This window comes from Mustela nivalis, assembly GCF_964662115.1.
Source record: "Mustela nivalis genome assembly, chromosome: 10".
In the NCBI taxonomy this organism is placed as follows: domain Eukaryota; kingdom Metazoa; phylum Chordata; class Mammalia; order Carnivora; family Mustelidae; genus Mustela; species Mustela nivalis.
This window is the reverse complement of record NC_139029.1, coordinates 13095917-13116465: the sequence shown is the minus strand read 5'-3', so window position 1 is coordinate 13116465 and position 20549 is coordinate 13095917. Positions and strand designations below refer to the sequence as shown.

At 44.3% G+C, this 20549-nt stretch overlaps 1 protein-coding gene and 1 long non-coding RNA gene across 2 annotated transcripts in view; both read right to left on the bottom strand.

The window, feature by feature from the left end:
• Positions 1-15114, bottom strand: part of MICOS10 (mitochondrial contact site and cristae organizing system subunit 10) — a 30636-nt gene extending 15522 nt beyond the window's left edge. Inside the window, exon 1 of the mRNA XM_082684514.1 lies at positions 14698-15114. Coding sequence (XP_082540640.1) covers positions 14698-14761 — 64 coding nt within the window. The 5' untranslated portion in view covers positions 14762-15114. The remainder of the gene's footprint in view (positions 1-14697) is intronic.
• The window catches only part of LOC309841513, a 268973-nt gene that overhangs the window by 175784 nt on the left and 72640 nt on the right, over positions 1-20549 (bottom strand). The gene's annotated exons all lie outside the window — the stretch shown is intronic.

Genomic DNA, 20549 nt, shown 5'->3' with positions numbered 1-20549 from the left:
GGACTAGCATTGCAAGCCTACAGATGAAGAGCGAAATCTGGCTGGATCGGTGGGCTGAGCATGTGATTCTCGACCTCAGGGTCATGAGTTTGAGTCCCACAATGGGCGTGAAGCCTACTTTAAAAAAAAAAAAAAGACAACCAGTTTCCTACAGACTAGGAAATTGAGTCTCAGAGCGAGTCAGTAACTGCCCCAAGCCCATTCGGCTTTTCACTATCCCACACGGCTTCTCTGGCGAACAGCCCTCAGCTTCCTCAACCAGGGATGTTACCCTACTGGGGTCTTCAGGCAACAATGGGCCATCACACCCACCAAAAGCAAACCCACTAACAGATCACCCAATGAGAAACTCCATTAACAGACGCAAATGTAATTTCAAAATTGGCCAGAAAGCTTAAAAAGGTTTTCACTTTAAAGTACTAACCTGTTAAATAACAAACTAGACGTAACATACGCATTTGAAGATCATTCATAATCTTCAACTACAGGAACCAAACGGACTCCAAAATAACTTAAAAAAAATTTTTTTAAGACTTTCTTTTCAAGGGGCGCCTGGGTGGCTCAGTGGGTTAAAGCCTCTGTCTTTAGCTCAAGTCATGATCCCAGAGTCCTGGGATCGAGCCCCACATCGGGCTCTCTGCTCGGTGGGGAGCCTGCTTCCTCCTCTCTCTCTCTCTTTCTCTGCCTACTTGTGATCTCTGTCAAATAAATTAAAAAAAAAAAAAAAAAAAAAGACTTTCTTTTCAAGTAATCTCTACACCCAGCATGGGGCTCAAACTTATAACCCAGGATCGAGAGTCTCATGCTTCACCAACTAAGCAGCCAGGCGCCCCAAAATAACTTTTTTTTTTTTTAAACAGAAACTGTTCTTATGTGTTTTCTTGCTTACATTATAAAAACAGCAAAGTTAACAATCTTCCCCACCTAACATCATCATCATTCCCAAGAGATAATTTGGTTTATTGTTTATCATTCCATTTATATACATGGGACCACATGTCATGCATGTTTTACAATTTGCTTTTCTCATTTTATAAAGGACACCACTCTGTAATAGTACATCTTTTTTCCCAAGATTTATTTATTTACTATTTTAGAGAGACTGTGAGCAGGGGGAGGGGCAGAGGGAGAGAGAGAGGAGGAATCCCACTGACCCTGAGACCCCACAAGGACTCAATCCCTTGACCTGAGGCCATGACCTGCGCCTAAATCAAGAGGTGGACACTTAACCAACTGAGCCACCCAGGTACTCCACAGCACATGTCTTTTAAAAACTTTTTACTGAATTGGGGGCGCCTGGCTGGCTCAGTGGGTTAAGTCGCTGCCTTCAGCTCAGGTCATGATTTCGGGGTCCTGGGATCAAGTCCTGCATCAGGTTCTCTGCTCAGCGGAGAGTCTGCCTCTCTGCCTTGTGAGCTCTACCTGTCAAATAAATAAATAAATAAATAAAATCTTCAAAAAATTTTAACTAAAAAAAAAAAAAAACTTTTTACTAAATCACAACATACAGATAGCTGCACAATTCAGTGCACCACGGGATGTATTTGCAGATGATAAACACCCAAGGTGTGCCAGGGCAGGGCACAGAAGATTACCAACACCGTCAGAAGCCTGCCTGGGCTCCCTTTTGCAAAGCTCTCCATCCGAGGGCAATCATATTCTGACAAGTGAGTAGTTTTGCCCGTTTCTAAACTTCTGTCAGTGGACTCACACAGTGAGAATGTTAGCAGAACACCATGAGCAGCTGCAGGAGGTCGTTCACAGTCATTGCCATAGAGCACACTATCACATCAGTGTAGCCCGATTTACTTATCCATTCTCTGCTGATGGGCATTTGGGGAGCTTCCAGTCAGGGCCATTATGAATAGTGTTCTATGAACATTCCAGGGCAAGTCATCTCGTGGACACAGGGGCACGTCTGCTGGGTAGATACCCAGGCCTGAAATCGTCATGTCACGGGGTTTACATCTGGTTAGCTCTCGTAAATACTGCCAGTTTTCCAAAGTGGTTCACCGATCAAGACTCCCACAGGCAGTCTGAGGCTGTGGCTGCTTTTATCCTCACCAACGTGGAGTATTCTCCTTCTTTCTGGCTTTAAAGAACTTTCGGAGGTATTATTTCTGCAGAATGAACTGCGGCCACTTATGGTGTTTGACAAGTGTCTATACCTGTGAAACCAGCACTCCAATCGTGAAACGGAACACCGCTGTCACCCCTCGACGTTCGCTTGTGTCCCTCTGCAGCCTACCCTTCCCTCCACTCTTTACCCCAGACAACCACTTCTCTACTTTGTCATTACAGACTGGTTTGTATTTTCTAGAATTTTATATACAAATGGCATCATATAAATGGAATATTGTGGAGGTGCCTGGCTGGCTTAGTTGGTAGAGCACACGACTTAATTTCTCGGCTGTGAGCTCCAGCCCCATATTGGGCATGGATCGTACTTTTTTTTTTTAATGGAATACAGTATATACTCTTTTGTGTCTAGCTTGTTACTCAAGATGATTTTGAAATGTACGTATGTTATTGTATGTATTAGTATTTGTTCCTTTTATTAATGAACAGTCGACTTTATGGACAGTCTATATTTTGTTCTTATCCATTCACCTGCTAAAGGACTTCTGGGTTCTTTCCAGTTTGGGGGCATTATGAGTAAAGCTGTTATGAATATTCATGCATAAGACTTCATGTGAACAAATGTTTTCATTTCCCTTGGGTAAATCCGTATGAGTAGAATGACTAGATGGTATATATACAAAAAACTACTAAGTGGTTATACTATTTTACAACCCTATCAACAGTGCACCAGAATTCTACCTGTCCAACGTCCTAGTCAAACTTTAGTGCAGTCTGTCTTTTTAACTATTTTAATGGTGTGGAGGGGTATTTTCCTTATGACTGAAATTTGCATTTCCCTAATGACTAATAATATTGAACATCCTTTCATGTGTCAATTTTTTAAAAAAATTTTATTTATTTATTTGACAGAGAGAGATCACAAGTAGGAAGAGAGGCAGGCAGAGAGAGAGGGGGAAGCAGGGTCCCTGCTGAGCAGAGAGCCCGATGCGGGGCTCGATCCCAGGACCCTGGGATCATGACCTGAGCCGAAGGCAGAGGCTTTAACCCACTGAGTCACCCAGGCACCCGTAGTATAATTTCTTTTGTTAAGAATCTTATCAAACATTTTGCCCACTTTCTTTCTTTTTTAAGATTTTATTTATCTGAGACAGAGAGAGCATGCGCGCATGCACGAGCAGGATGAAGGGATAGCAGGAGAGGGAGAAGCAGGGAGCCAACTCTGGTTTGATGCCAAGACCCTGGGATTATGACCTGAGCTGAAGGCAGATGCTTAACCAACTTAGCCACTCAAGCACCCTTACCCATTTTCTCAAATGCGGTCTTCTTACCACTAAATTTAAGAGTTCTTTATTTTTTAAAAAGGTATTATCTGAGAGAGAAAGCAAGGGAGAGCACAAGGTGGGGGTGGGGCAGAAGCAGAGGAAGAAGCAGACTCACCGCTTGGAGGGGGGAGTGTTCCTGGGATATTACGCCCAAGAGCAAGGCAGGTGCTAAACCAAACGACTGAGCTACCAGGCACCCAAGAATTCTTTATTTATTATGGAAACAAGCCCTTTGTCAGATACATGTACTGCAAATATTTTCTCCCATTCTGTGGCTTGCCTTTTTGTGCTTTTAATGGTGTCTTTCAAAGAGCAAAAGTTTTAGATTTTGGTCAAATCCCATGTATCAGATTTTTTTCTTTGTGACTTTGTTGTGACCTAAAAAATCTTTTCGGAACTCAAGGTCACAGAAATTTTTCTCCTATGTTTTCTTCTGGAGTTTTACAGTTTTAACTTTCACATTTAGGCTCATGATTCTTTCCAGTTAATTTTTATGTACGATAATGAAGTTCAGTTTTTTCCCTCTATATGGATGCCCAGCTATTCAAGCACAGTTTGATGGAAAGATGTTCCATTCCCCGTTAAACTGCCGTGGCATCTTTAACTGACCATCTACTGATGGGTCTACTTCTTGACACTGATCTAGGTGTGTCTCATTTACTACAGCTTTACAATAAGCCTTGATGGCAGGTATTGATTGTACTTTTCCAACTTTGTTTTTCTTTTTTTTTAAAGATTTTATTTACTTATTTTGAGAGAGAGAGAGAGAGATCACAAGTAGGTAGAGAGGCATGCAGAGAGAGGAAGGGAAGCAGGCTCCCTGCTGAGCAGAGAGCCCCACTAGGGGCTGGATCCCAGGACCCTGGGATCATGACCTGAGCTGAAGGCAGAGGCTACATTTGACCCACTGAGCCACCCAGGCGCCCCCAACTTTGTTTTTCATTGTAAAAACCGCTCTGGCGACTTTGGATTGTTTACACTTTAATACAGATTTAAAAATCAGCTCAATTTTTATAAGTATCTCTGAGCATTATTTTTCTTGCTAGAGAGAGAATACAAATTTCCTCACTGAGTTGCCAGGAGGGTAAAAAGGGGATAATACATTAGTGTACCAAGTACAGTGGCAGATACCAGGCATTCACACAAAGTTAGCCTCCTCTCTCTCTCATGGTCTTTAAATAAACAAGATCCAATCTAGCAATGCCCTCACATTTTACTAGTGGGTCAATGGCCACAGTAAAAATATTACCACACCAAAAAGACTTTTGTAAGTAAATATTTGTGTTTTTACTTGGATTCAATACTGAAATGCACTTGCCAGAGAAAGCAATTCGACATATTTGCTAATAAACTGTTTCAGGCCACATTTTAGGAAAGCATGAAACCACAGCCAGAACAAAAATCTAAATATGTTTGGAAGTCCCATATAGTGCCTAATTACATTATTCTATAACACTAACACAAAATTCCCCTCTAGCAAGATCACAATGTTCCATTATTCATACCGCTGCCGCAGACTGAAAAAAGTATTTTTACTCTCAAAAACTGTTTAGAAATACATATAACAAACAAAATATGGCTACTAACTCAACAATTAACATGTACAAATTTGAGACCCAAAACCTATAAACAGCCAAAATCCTTTGAAGTATTTTAGTTTAGCCTAAGTGATATCATTCCATGAAACTAAGACAGATCAGTTTGCAAACACAGGCTACCAAAAGGCAGTTTTTGGTGAGCCACCAATACTTTGTGGCAACCCACATTTATCAGATGAACTGATATTTACAGAGAAACAACAATTTGCTTTCTTTTTCCATGACCTTATTCATTGGCCTCTTTCAGTACAGTGGTTTTTTTTTTTTTTTTTTTTTAACATGAAATGGCCTTCACAATTAATTTCACTACACTTAACTGATTACTGGATGAAAACACAAAATCTGCTGGTTAATTCTAAGGCAGATCACCTGCTAAGTCATTTAAAGTCCCACTTTCTTAACAAGGAAGAAAACAAGGCCAAACCCTTTCTTTTCATGAAAATGAACGCATGGCAAAGCAATTTCATCTCTGTTCACTGAGCTGCATATAACCAGCGACCTAGGCCAAGAGGTACCAGAAACTAATAAACTGCAAAGTGTTGCCTGGGCTGCCCTCCTGCCTCTCCTATTTGTCGAGAGCAAGACCACCTCCATTTACATAGACCCTGACTCCTGAGGGTGCACATTTCAAGTTCTGTAAATAGGACCGCTGCAGAGCACTGGGACATCGGTCTCCGTTCCACTTCTCTGTCCCCATCTTAGTTTTGGTTTCTTCTATCACATCACCTCATCTTCAGCATAAATTCACAACAACATACTAAGCAATCTCTCTGCCTTCATCTCGGTCCTTTCTAACTCATTCTCCTGGTGCTACTTCAGTGATCTTTCTGAAATCAGAAACCCAACCATGTCACTCTTCGCCTTCACATTCCAAGGTTTTTCCTAATGCTACCCAAAGAGTTGCCACACAACCCAGCAAGCCAGCAAACCCACCAGTAGGGGCATACATACCCAAGAGAAATAAAGACAGACCCCAACATAAAAACTTGTATATTTGGGCACCTGGGTGGCTCAGTGGGTTAAGCCTCTGCCTTCAGCTTGGGTCATGATCTCAGGGTCCTGGATCAAGGCCCATGTCAGGCTCCCTGCTCAGCAGGGAGCCTGCTTCCCCCCTCTCTCTCTGCCTGCCTCTCTGCCTACTTGTGATCTCTCTCTGCCAAATAAATAAGTAAAATCTTAAAAAAAAAAAAAACTTGTATATTTGATCACAGCAGCATTATTCCTAAAAGCCAAAAGGTACAAACAACTGGACGCCTGAGTGGCTCAGTCAGTTAAGCGTCTGCCTTTGGCTCAGGTCATGATCCCAGGTTCCTGGACTCTGCCTCCTCCCCCCACCCACTCGTGCTCTCTCTCAAAAACAAATAAAATCTTAAAAAAAGAAAAAAAGTACGAACAAAAATGTCCATCAGCTGGTAAATGGATAAACAAAATATTGTATATGTCCATATCGTAGTATTCTATGATAGCAAAATAAATGGTATTAATACTAACAGTATTAATATAATTATCATTAATATAAATATTAGTATTAAAAACTAATAAACAGGGCGCCTGGGTGGCTCAGTTGGTTAAGCAACTGCTTTCGGCTCAGGTCACGGTCCTGGAGTCCCGGGATTGAGTCCCGCATCGGGCTCCCAGCTCCATGGGGAGTCTGCTTCTCCCTCTGACCTTCTCGCCTCTCATGCTCTCTCTCACTGTCTCTCTCTCAAATAAATAAATAAAATCTTTAAAAAAAAAAAAAAAACTAATAAACAGCATTCTGTTTGTTAATACATGTCAATACTACCCAGAACAATCTACAAAGTCAAAGCAATCCTTATCAAAATCCCATGATAGGGGCACCTGGGTGGCTCAGTTGGTTAAGCATCTGACTCTTGGGTTTCGGCTCGGGTAACAATCTCAGCACCATAGGATCAAGTCCCGAACTGGGGGGGGGGGGGGGGGGGGTCCATGCTCAGCAGGGAGTCTGCCTGGAATTCTCTCTCTCCCTCTCTCTCTGCCTCTCCTCTTGTTCTCTCATTCTCTCTCTCAAATAAATGAAGTATTTGTAAATCATTTATCTGACAAGGGGTTAATATCCAGAATATAGAACTCCTAAAACAAAACAATAAACCAATTCAAAAATGGAAAAGGAACTTGAGCAGACATTTCTCCAAAGAAGATACACATATGGCCAGTGAGCACATGTGAAGATGTTCAACATCACTAATCATTAGGGATATGCAAATCAAGACCACAACGAGATCAATGAGATACTAGCTTACACCCACTGGGATGGCTACTGTCCAAAAAAAGGCAGGAAGGAAACAACTGTTGGTGAGGATGTGAACTAATTGGGACACTGGTGCATTACAGGTGGGAACGTAAAATGGTCCAGTTGCTGTGGAAAACAGTGTGGCAGATCCTCAAACTGTTAAAAATCGATTTACAATATGACCCAACAATGCCACTTCTAGGTATGTACCCAAAAAGAATTGGAAGCAAGGTCTTCAAAAGACAGGTGTATACCGTGTTCACAGCAACATTACTCACAATAGTGTCCATCTGTCCACAGCTGAATGAATAAGCAAAATGTGTTACACACACACCAAAATCCTACTCAGATTTAAAAAGGAGGCAATTCTGATATATGCTACAATGTGGGTGAACCTTGAGGGCATCACATAAACTGAAATAAGTCAGTTTCAAAAAGGCAAGGACTGTGGGACTATACTTCCAGGAGGTACTTAGAGAAGTCAAAATCACAGAGAGAAAGTAGAACAGAGGTGGCCAGTGGCTGGGAGTAGGCAGGAATGCGGAGTCAGTGTTAAATGGGTACAGAGCTTCAGGCTCACAGATGAAGTCACGGAGATGGGTGGCGGCGTTAACTGTAAAACACTACGAATGGACTATCATTCACCTGCACATTTTTAAGTGGGTCAGATGGTAAATTCTGTTATGTGTATTTTATCACAATAAAAAAAAAAATGCGGGGAACAAAAAGGGGAAATCCGCCATAGGGCTATCAGGCTTAAGTGTGGTCATGGAAGTAAAACGGAAATGCCAGGGTCTGCCAGCTCGCGCTACGTGCCGGACAAATGGCTGCCGCTGTCATCATTTCCAGCAGAAGCCAGAGCCTCTCGGTCCTCTGGGACGACGCTTGCACAGCTTCCAAGGCCCTGAATGCAGTCCTCCACCTGGTCCCCTACTAAATGCCTACACACTCTCCAAGGTCACCACCTTCTTTGCACATTCCTCCAGAAGGTAAGCCCTTCCAGAGTAAGGCTGCTACTGACCATCTGTGCCCCGCACCCCCCAGGCTTCCATACTACCTACAAGATGAAAGCAAATGTGGTAAATATTTTAACTTATGACTGCCAGCTTTCATTCACACACCTGCAGCTAATATTTATCAAGTACAGGTAATGCCCTAACTGCTCTATAAAAAATATCTCATTTTATCCTTACTTGTAACAACCCCCTGAGAAAGATACTACCATTCCATAAATAAGGAAACTGAGGCACAAAGAGGAACTTCTTTCTCTCTCCCTTTCTTTCTATTCTTTCCTTCCTCCCTCCCTCCCTCCCTTTCTTCCTTTCTTTTTTTTAAAGATTTGTTTTATTTATTTGACAGAGATCACAAGTAGGCAGAAGCAGGCAAAGAGAGAGAGGTTCCCACTGAGTAGAGAGCCCGATGCAGGGCTCGATCCCAGGACCCTGAGATCATGACCCAAGCCCAAGGCAGAGGCTTAACCCACAGAGCCACCCAGGCGCCCCTCTTCCTTTCTTTCTTATAAACTCTGTGCCCAATGTGGGGCTTAAACTCATGATCCTGGGATCAAAAGACACACACTACCAACGGAGCCAGGGGAAAAAAAAAGGAAAGGACTGTGAATGCCCCAGAGTCCACTGAACGCAACACACTCCAGGGCTGTTTCCCAATGTCCCAGGCTTGCACTTTTCCTCGTTACCAAGAAAATGAAAACCCTGCTGTGCTGAATATACCTGCCTTGCAGAGACAGCCTTTTCCAGGAAGGCACCACAACCTCGGACATCCCTGCCCCAACCATGACATCTCCTTTCCTTCTGATCTCCTGGCCGATTCACAAGTTAGTAAGACTAGATATTCTGGCCTCTGGCCTCTCAGTGGAAGAGAAATGCGGGAAAAAGGGACACAGTCCATAGTACAACTTTGCAAGTCACATTAGGAAACCCAGGACCTCCGCATGACTTCAGGAAGTACCGGGATCAGATTTTCCTCCAAGCCTCCTTGGGCAAATCTGCAACTCTGAGGCCCGGCCACTATCACGCAGACATCGACTTGGTCATGAGGTCACAGCCAGCCAGCCGGACCTCCAGCATTCAAGAGAGAGTTATAACAAGGCTCTGAGGACAATGGCAGTGCTTCCATGACCCACGCTTGCAGGGCTTAGAAATTCTCAGATCACAGGGAAGCACCTCCTGAAGTCTTATAGCTAGGTTTTTCTCATCTCCTGGAATCATGTTTTCCTGGGGAAACAAAAAACAGATAGAACCACCAAGCCAATCCAGAGAAACAAGCACAAGCTGGGGGTACCAGCTCTGTCCCAGGGCTTTTAAGCCTTCAATTTTGGCAAGATATCTTGCCTTCTAACCTCATTAACAAGAAGGTATGATTTATTCATGTGGGTACACATAAATTACTCGGTATGTACGAGGAAAACAGCCGGCACAGTCTGTGAACTGAGGGCAGAAGGAAAACCAGAGCATTCAATAAATCTGATAAAACTTAAAAGTAAATCCATAAAATTAGCAAAAAACGATTAATGACGCATTCACATAAAAACTAACGGGACATGCCATTCATAAAATGTAATCTTCACTCCTTTTTAATTTCCTGCAATAAGGCTTTGGCACTACCACTGAAACCAACATCACCCTCTACTTGTTTAAATACAAAAGTGTTCTCTGGTTCATGTTTCTTAGCTGACTACTCCCAAACATTTCTACTACTACTTTGTTATGAAGATCTACTGACAATAATTTACATCCCCAGATGAAATAAAGAGTTGGTAAAAAGCCCCTAAATTACAGGGACACAGAGTCAAACATGTGAACTAGCAAAAATTCACCTGAAATCTACCTGACTTGACTTTTTAACTTAAAAGGTAATTCATTCAGTTAATACAAATATAGGCACAGAATGTAGTCTGCAAAATTCTCAGCAATTCACGTCTTTCTAACAGTAATTATTGTAGGCCTTCTCTGTGTCAGGGGTTAGGCGATCAACAGGGAACAAAAATGTCTCTGGGCCTCATGAGTTCATATTCTAGCAAGGATGGACAATCAAGTAAAGAAAAAAATCACAAATTTCAGATGGTGCCATGCGCTATTAAGAAAAATTAGTGATGTGATGGAGAATAAACAGGACACCTAGGAACTTATTCAATGCTAACAAATTCACTTAAAAAAAATACATTAAGCTCAAGCTTTATGGAGGAACTAGGCAAGGCATATAAGTGGCAGGAATAAGAACACAGGCCAAAGAGAAGGGTAAAAATGTGAGGGGGAGAAAGGAAAAGAAAGGCACAGGAGCTGAAAGAACAGATGTGTAAGGAACAATGGCCTACTGTGTCTATTACAGGGAGGCATGTGTTTTGTTTTGCTTGATTCGTGGGCTCAATATATTAGGTCAAGCCATATTAGAAACGACCTATCCTATCACACTCCTATTATACACAAGTAGTATCTTAAAACCAAAATTAACGAGGGAAATAAAACTGCTTTTCTTATGACGGGCAGGGAAAAGGTATTTGTGAATCAATGTAGCTCTTCCCACAGGATGAAATCACAGAATTTTCTGTTGAGACATTGCTCCAGCTTCGGAGTAAGAGATCCGCGAAGAGCAGTTTTTTCTAAAGAACTACCGTCTAAGTACAAGCTTATATGTTCTTTAACTCAGCTGTACTACATCTAGGCTAAACATGAGCAGTGAAAAGTCATTTTTCAGCAAACCAGTGGGAAAAGAACAAAAATCCTTCAGGTTTAAGGCAGCCAATCACAGAGAAGCCCTCACAAAGGGAGCTGTCCATTCACCTTGGATTCCCTTCAGTCTCTTGTCAAGCCAGAGCCTGAACTTCCCAATATGTAGCTGAAAGCCTGTATCTTCTACAAAACCTCCCATCTACTTCTGGTGGGCAGCCATTGTGAGTGTCCACCTCCATCCTGAAGGACCAGGCAACAAGCAGCCAAGGAGGTTTGAAGGGTCTCACATCACTGCCAACGGGACAAGGAACCAATTTGCTCACTATAGTGTGCTCATCTCCACCGTCTCCAAGACTCTCAGACTAAAGGCTCCCCGAGTATCCCTTCTGTGCTTCCTCACTCTTATGCCCTTTCTCTAAGTCCACTACTAAAGGGACGACACCCTCCAAATCTGAACTCAGCTTCTCCCACAAAATTAAAACTCCCTACTCAGCTTCATTATCATTCTCAAACAACTCAATCATGTAAGTAGAAAAGTGACCAAAATCATGATCGCTGTTCTCACTGGTCTTCTGTCATCCCCCATGATCAGTTTCTAGTCCTTCCTTACTTTGTGTAAATGAGGTGTTTTTTGTGTGTGTTTTTTTTAAAGATTTATTTATTTATTTGACAGAGAGATCACAAGTAGGCAGAGAGGCAGGCAGAGAGAGAGAGGAGGAAGCAGGCTCCCTGCTAAGCAGAGAGCCCGATACAGGGTTCGATCCCAGGACCCTGGGATCAAGACCTGAGCCGGAGGCAGAGGCTTCAACCCACTGAGCCACCCAGGTGCCCCAACGAGTTGTTTTATGTCCAAGTTCCCATCAGCGGATCACCCCTTAACCACATTCTAACCTTGGAGTCTTCTTTGTAAGAAAAAGAATGAGGCAAAGTTAACCAGTTGGAGAGAAAGATGAAGAAAATAGCATTTACTGAGTTCCTACTATGAACTTGGCACTGTTCTAGCCTAGGAGGTGAGAATTTCTATCTCCATTTTATAAATGAGGAACAAAGTTGAACGTTTCTTCAATACACCCATTCCTCTCTGGTCTAACAGAGCAGACTTTTACCACTTCAAATCCACAGCACCGCTGGCCTCCTCAACTCCTGACCTGTTCTGTATAAAACACTGCCAGAACAATCATACCAAAATTCCATTTATATCACACCAATTCCCTGTTGAGGGAAGTGAAATGCCTTCTGCTTCTCTATTTGCCCACAGACTGGCCCAGAATTCAGTAAGTATTTGTTGCTTAAAACCATCCCATGATTCTCCACTAGTTTAGAGCTAATGAGCCCAAGAAGCAGAAAGTAAGAGGTGTTTAGGGCAGCTGTGTTGAATCCGCACCACGCATGTGAAAAAGCCAAAAGCAAATCAGGAGCCGTTAAGATAAAGTGGAATTTCTCTAAGACATTTCACAACTCTGACTCCACCCAAACCAGCCTTCTTCAGGAGCAGGGGTACTGGATTTAGAATGCCTGGGTTCTCACCCCCGCTCCTCCATGGCTAGCTTCTTAACCTCTCCATGCTTCAAACTACACAAGTTCAACAGGGCTGGGCCTCTGTTCCAGTTTTCCCACACTCCCTGACTATCCAAGTCCAAGTCATTCTCCAATGGTCGGATGAAGGCCCATTCTCCTTGCAAAGTCTCACTGGATGACCTCAGCCCATCACCAAACTGACTGGGTTCATAACAGCTCTACAACGCAAGGAGCCTGAAGCGCTCATTTCAAGTCTTATCGGTAATCATGAATCACTGCGTCTCACTGAATTATTTCCCTTGTGTACACCCTTGCCCCACCAATGTCCCATTCACAAATGACAGCCATGCCGCTCACTCCCTCAGGTGATCCTCAGTGACACAATATTAATATCAACAATTATTATGACCATATCTGCTGCCTCTGTAAGGGCCAGGCACTGCGCTCAGTTTCCTGTGTATTTTACTATCCTTCAATCTTCCTAATTCTTTTAATCTTTTTATCCCCATTTCATAGTGGCAGAAGACCGCCGACCCATAGCCACAAAGCTAGTGGGGATGGGGACCAGGGTGAAGAGCCAGAGGGATGACGTCAAACTGAGCGGTCTGCCTCCCACTCGTGTACCTACTGTCATTGTATTGCTTAGTACTTAGTGTGGTCATTTAAGAGCCACATGTTAAATCTCTCCTAAACGTGAACTGTTCACAATAGCAAAAACTGTATTTCTTGGCTCACTGACAGAATAACCCATTCTTTTATTTATTTATTTATTTATTTGAGAGAGAGCATGAGCGAGGAGGAGGTCAGAGGGAGAAGCAGACTCCCCATTGGAGCCCGGAGCCAGATGTGAGACTCGATCCCAGGACTCCGGGATCATGACCTGGGCCGAAGGCAGTCGGCCAACCAACTGAGCCACCCGGGCATCCCCATTCTTAATAAGTGATTCATACCCAAGCCTTTACTTAAACTTGTAATCCTAACAACTCTGTGAGATAATTGCTGTTGTCAATTTACAAATGAGGAAACAGAGGGACAGAGGGGCTCAACAACTTGCCCCCAAACACACAGCTGGTAAGTGAATTCAAAGATGAAGCGACAGCTGGGATCAAGTACGTACTCCTCTAACTCCTTCTCGACAATTTTTATTAAGCACAAGCAAACCCAGAAAGGGTCTGGGCAACAGCAGTGACTACAACTAGAAATCTCTGCTCTCACCGCGCTTACCAACACCGTCATTCAATGGACACAATCCTAAATCCCCTTAAATACTCAAGTTTTCCATTAAAAAAAAAAAAAAACATCAAATTTGGTAAGAATTAGTATCAAAGAAAAAGCATGGGACTCGAAAAGAGAAAACTTGAGTTACACTTCCAACTTTGCCATTTCTGAGCAACTTGGTCACTTCTTGGACCCTGGACAAAACCGTCCACTGACTCGCGATTTCACGACCTGTGTGAGATAAATGTACTGACTCGCACACCTACCACAGTGTCTGGCACTTAGTACACGCTCCAGAAGGGAACTCCCATCTTTCCCCTCCCCTCCATCCAGTGACTTCATAATCCGCGTCGTCACTGAGCACGTGTGAAAAGGCTCCGCGGAGTTACACCCGGGACCAAAAGGTGTCCAGTCCCTTACTTCCCAGGGCAATTCTCCCTCCAGATCACGAGGTCTCCAATTTCAGGCCGCAGACGACTCTGCTGCCAATAAACCGGGTTACGACTCCGGAATGACAGCGACGCTCGTTAGGGCCTGGCCATGTCTATAAAACGCTCCCCATGACCTTCTTTAAAAGGCACTTGTTTCAGCCGGCGAGCTCTGTGACCCCTGACCGGGCTCCAGAAGGGAGCCGTGCTGGGAATGTGGCACCGGGGAGGAGAATGTCCAGCCTCTGGCACGAGGTTGCGCCCGGCAGACCGCTTTCTACTCGAGGAGCTCTGCACCTCTCCCGCCACCTGCCAGCCCGACTGCCCCCCAACCCCTCGCCCCCGGAGCTGCGACTCCTCCCCTCCCCTCCCGCCTCCCGCGGGGGCCCAGGCTCCTCCGGCCGCGTCCCTCCGCCGCCCGAGTGGTCTCCCGCCCGGCTCGGTCAGCTCGCCCCGGCCCGAGGGGCTGGATCAGAGCGGTCGGCCTGACCTCCCCCAGAGCTTCCCTTCCGCCGGCCTGGTCAGCGGGACCTTGAAGCCGGCCGCTCGGCTCCCGGCGGGGCCTGCCAGGGGCGTGAGGCCCCTTACCTATCTTCACCACGGCGTCCGCCATGCACCGGTCCCACTTCCTGCCGAGCTCTGAATCCGACATGTTCCCCACCCGCAGCTCCCGCTTTCCTTAAGGTCGGGCCCCGCGCTCCAACTGCAGGGAAGTCTCGCGAGAGCCGGCCGCGGGGCCCAGGCCCGGAAGGCCGGCGCCGGCCTGACAGATATCGCGAGATGATCTGAATGCTTTCGCCCTTTCCGGTTTGTGGGTTTTTTTTTTTTTTTTTTTTTCTTCAGTTGGTTGTCCGGGTGACGGGTTGCCCGGAGGCCCGAGGTGACCCTGACCTTGGAGCCGCGCCTACCTGAAGGCTGCGAGGCTGACCGGCTTCCCGGGCGGCACCCAGAGCTCTGTCGGGAAGGCCCTTCCTCCGCACCAGCTCCCGGCGTTGGCCCTGGAAAGTCCCAGGGAAAGTGAGGGCACAGCGTTGCTTTATTCATTCCTGCACTCACTGGACTGTTTCTCCTCCCTCATTGGCTCCTTTAATGCAGTGGGACTCCCGCCTGCGCCGCGACCTGGGAAACTGCTCTGACAAAGGTCACCTAGGCCAGAGAGAAAGGGATGCTTTGGAACCTCTACACGGCGCTGGGCACAGCTGCGCCCTCCTTCCTGGTCCCCCTTGTCTCCGCTTTCTCTTTATTCATCCGATCTCCAGGACACAGACTTTCCTAGTGCTGCTCCCGATTCTAATCTTTCGGTGTCCTTCCCGGGTTGCTTTTTCTCCCCCAGCTGCTTAAAAGGTGTGGGTTCCAAGGAGTCCCCCCCCCTCCCCATCCCCTTTTCCCTCTGCATACTCTCCCTGAGTGATGGCAACCGCTTTCAAATCCTATCTCCAGCTCAAACGTCTAGCTCAAGCCTCCTGTTCAAAATCCAACCTCCTTGCTGGTGGCGTTGATTTTAGCCCTCCTTCCCCGTTTGCCTTCCCCATGCTACCAACAAACACAAATTTGACCCTATTAATCCTGATTAGAAGCTGTCAGTGAGGGACGCCTGGGTGGCTCAGTTGGTTAAGCAGCTGCCTTCGGCTCAGGTCATGATCCCAGCGTCCTGGGATCGAGTCCCGCATCGGGCTCCTTGCTCCGCAGGGAGCCTGCTTCTCCCTCTGACTCTGCCTTCCACTCTGTCTGCCTGTGCTCGCTCTCACTCTCTTACAAATAAATAAATAAAATCTTTAAAAAAAAAAAAAAAAAAAAAAGAAGCTGTCAGTGAGGGGCACCTGGGTGGCTCAGTGGGTTAAAGCCTCTGCCTTCTGCTCAGGTTATGGTCTCGGGGTTCTGGGATCCAGCCTCACATCGGGCTCTCTGCTCAGTGGGGAGCCTGCTTCCTCCTCTCTCTCTGCCTGCCTCTCTGCCTACTTGTGATCTCTGTCTGTCAAATACATAAAATCTTAAAAAAAAAAAAAAGTTGTCAATGACATTCCATATATATCCAAGACTCAGAGTTCATTCTTGGATCTTAGAGCCCCCTCGTCATCCACTAATAGAGCGTAGAGATCCCTCTATCTTCTTATTTTCCAAGTAGCTTGGGTACCCCATAGAATTCTCCACATTCTATTAGAACATCTCTTTACAGATTATTGTATCTGCCAGTAAAACTAGAAGCTCATTCCCCTTCGTCCACACACTCCCTATTCAGAGTGCAATGCCTTGGACAGTAGGATGGATCTTCTATGAAGTACTTGTTGAACTGAACTGAATTCATTGACCCATTAATTTATTCATTTATTTTTGGCAACTTTAACAGTAGAACTGCCGGACCAGTTCTTGCCATGACAGAGCCCCTTCCTTCAGGAAGGCTTCCGTCCATGACCACCCTTCTTCTAGCTCTCGTCTGAGTTACATTATCAGATTATATTCTAATTCTTTGTGTATCTCTTGGATGTGACTGGGAGCTCTGTGAGAATGAGGTCCGTGCCATTTTTGTATCCTGAATGACGAGCAGAGAGTCTGGTATATATTAGATTCTCAATAAATACCTTTTTGAATGGATGTAAGAATGGGTGAATGAATAAATAATGATTGATTGGATGAATTAGAGAGAAAAATTCTCTCAGAGCACCTGACCGGCTCTGTCAGTAAAGCCTGAGCCTCTTGATCTCAGGGTCATGGGTTCAAGACCCATGTTGGGTATGGAGCCAACTTTAAAAAACAAAAAACAAAAAACGCTGTTCTAGGGGTGGTGTATAATATAGCATTTGTGTTGAAAAAGGAAAAAAACTAACTTCACTAAATACCTATGATGTGTCACAAATAGCATCAGGCATCTCATATAATTCCATTTATCCTCACAGCAGATTAAAATTAGTTTCTTCACTTTCACAAATTTGGAAACTGAGTCTCAGAGAAGTCGTATGGAAGATGCACAAGGCTCTGCATTGTGTAGAATTAGAAACTGACAGAGGCATTTTTATTGGATTCGAGAGAGTTGTAAACTTTTGTAGACGGCGGAGAGCAACTTACAAAAGCAATCAGAGGCAGATGGTATAGAATAAATTCTGGAGTCAGGCTGTCTGGGTTTAGATCCCAGCTTTGTCATTTCCTAGGCTTGTATCTAGTTTTCTCTCTTTCTGTCCCTTTCCTTTGTTCACTGCTATATCCCCACTGCTACAACATTATGTGACACATAATGTTTGCTAGATAAATACGTGTTGGTTGAATAAAAGAAATGAAAACTCTGTGTTTTCATGGCTCTTGGAGAACAAAGACCAATACAAGAGTGGAGCATAGACATTAAAAAACAGCAATACTTTCATTGTAAACTTAGTAAACATTTGAAATGTTTAGAAACAGATTTCCCAGTGCTGGAGAAGGGATTTACAAACATGGAATGGGGGAACCCTTGCAAGACCTCTTTGCTTTTGGATTGGAATTGAATGTATTGGTATGAACTCATGATATTTAATAAAACAGAGGTAAATACAAATATATGCGTGCATATGTCCTGATCCTGTGTAGGAAAAGGTCTAAAACGACACCAGGCACCTGGGGGCTCAGCTGGTTAAGAGTCCAACTCTTGATCTCAGCCCAGGTCTTGATCTCAGGGTTGTGAGCTCAAGCCCAATGTTGGGCTCCACACTGGGCATGGAATCCACTTAAAAATGAAAGAAAGGAAGAAGGAAGGAAGGAAGGAAGGAAGGAAGGAAGGAAGGAAAGAAAGAGAGAGAGAGAAAGGAAGGAAGAAGGAAGGAATGGACAAAGAGAAGAAAAGAAAACAGAACAAAAGAAGAAAGAAAAGCAATGACCCATCAGTAGCAATATGCAAGCCTGGCTCTTGGCTTCTAAATACAAGGACTCCTTAGGGAACATGACAGAGACTCCAGGGCCGAAGCAGGGAAAATACAAGATGAATGTCTTCTTGTGTCACAAACACAGAGTAAGGAAGTCTTCAAAGGTTAACAATGTCATGTCAAAATGTTTGCATAGCTCCAAACTGCCTGAAGTAGCGCTTGGTTCCTAATTGGATCTCTTTGTGTAAATCACTGTTACTGTGGCTGGGACTTCTCTCAACTGTATGGAACAAGTTTCACAAAGATGAAGTTTGCACTTCAAGTGGGTAAAGACAGAGTCCTGTAATAAAGCAATTTCACAGCAAACGAGCTGGCATCTTTTCACACTGAACAGAAGAAAAATGAAAGAGTGAAAACTGTCACTTAAGGAGTCAAGATGTCACCCTCAACTGGTTACTCAGTTAAACATAAGCTCTTTGTTTAGTTTACTAGGCTGTAAATCCAGCTTCATTAACAACGCAGATTAGAATATTTTATAGCACAGCACCTGCACAAATAAAGGTCTTTTAGATTCCAGGAGGTTTGGGGTTTTTTTTCTTCTTCTTCCATTTCCCTTCAATTAAAAGTGAATTCCTTTCTTAAAAGGAGATATACATTATTTTGCTTCCTATCTCCTTTCCCCCAGAGGGTCTTAGATGGTTTCACCTCTTGAGCTGTGTATCCAGAGTTGAACAGCTACTAAGTAGCTTCTTTGTCTGGTTCTAAAGCCCACATGCTGGTCCCACATTTTACATATGTATGTGTTAACAAGAGTACAAAAAAGTGCTAAAAGTCTAAATACAGTGTAACAAATAAATTGGTGTAAAATGAAAATAGCTAGCATCTCGGAAGCCCAAGCTTGGGTGAGTCCTTTGTCCAATCACATCCTTTCCTTCCCTGCAAGTATAACCACTATCCTGACTTTCATGTGACTCATTTCCTTGCTTTTCTTTAAGCGTTGTTGCCTGAGCACAGATCCTTAAATAATATGGCTTAATTTTGCTGCTTTCAAACTTTATATAAATGGAATCGTACTGTCTCTATTTATGATATTTGACTTCTTTTGTTCATTATTATGCTTTACGACTCACCTGTGTTGGGTGTATAATTTGTCCTGGTTTCATTGCTATACAGTACTCCATTATATTCTAGCCATAATGTGTTTACTTATTCTATTGTCCATGGATATTTGAGTTGTTTCCATTTGGGACTTATTACCCACAAGGCTTCTCATTCTTGTACATGTATTCTGATGCACACTGGCATACATTTTTATAGCATCTGTAACTAAGGAGGACAATAGGAATGCTCATCTTCAGCTTTACTAGATACAACTTTATCCTAAAGTGATTACACCAGTTTACATCCTCACCAGCAGTGTATGAACATGCCTGTTATTCCCCATCCTCCCCAACAGTTGACTTTTATTTTTATTTTTTAAAATACTTTATTTATTTGACAGACAGTGATCACAAGTAGGCAGAGAGGCAGGCAGAGAGAGAGGAAGGGAAGCAGGTTCCCTGCTGAGCAGAGAGCCTGATACGGGGCTCGATCCCAGGACCCTGGGGCGCTTGATCCCAGGACCCCGGGATCATGACCTGAACTGAAGGCAGAGGCTTTAACCCATTGAGCCACCCAGGCGCCCCCCAACAGTTGATTTTTAATTACACTCTAAAATTGTTGCCAATGTGATTGGTGTGTCATGGCATCTCATTAAGATAACCCTCACTTCTCAAGTGTTGATACTACTCGATCGTATGTTCTGAATCCATAATATGGCAGGAGTAGGAGATTTGAGTGGAATGAAAGTGTCCCTGAAAAAGAAGATGATGAAGACAGTGCAAAATTAATGCTTTACAAAAAAAAGCAGGTACACTGGGTTGAATAGTCCTCCCCAATTCACATCCTTCCTGGAACCTCAGAATGTGAACTTACTTGGAAATAGGGTCATGGCAGATGGTATTAGTTAAGATTAAATCATACTGGAATAAGGAGAACCCTAAATCCAAAATGACTGGTGTCCTTATAAGAGGAGAAAAAATACAGAGGCAGGCAGATGCAGGGGGAGTTAGCAGGGGGATGATGATGGCAGAGACTAGAGATACCTGGCAACAAGCCAAGGGAAGCCAAGGTCCCCCGGCAAGCACCAGAAACTGGGAGAGAGGCGTGAAACAAATTCTCCCTCTGAGCCTCCACGAAGAAACTGACCCTGCAGACACCTTGATTTTGGCCGTCTAGCCTCCAGCACCGAGAATAACATGCTGTTACTTTAAGCCACCCAGGCTGCACAGTACTGCAGACATAATGCAGGCAATGCCTCCCACTGTTACTAATACGTAACTTATTAAACTCTCCACGTCCCCCTTTGGGTGTACCCTGTGTTTCCTACTGGGACCCTGGCTGCTAAATCCACGGCAGATCCCCGCTCTGCCCCTGTTCTCTATCTGCCCACCACCCTCTTTGTTTCCTTCCTAGTGCATATCAAAAATTGCAATCACATTCTTGTGAATTTACTCCTCTCCTGTCCTCCCCAGCCCCTCCCCTGTCCTGTTTCTCCCGCCAGAGCTCAAG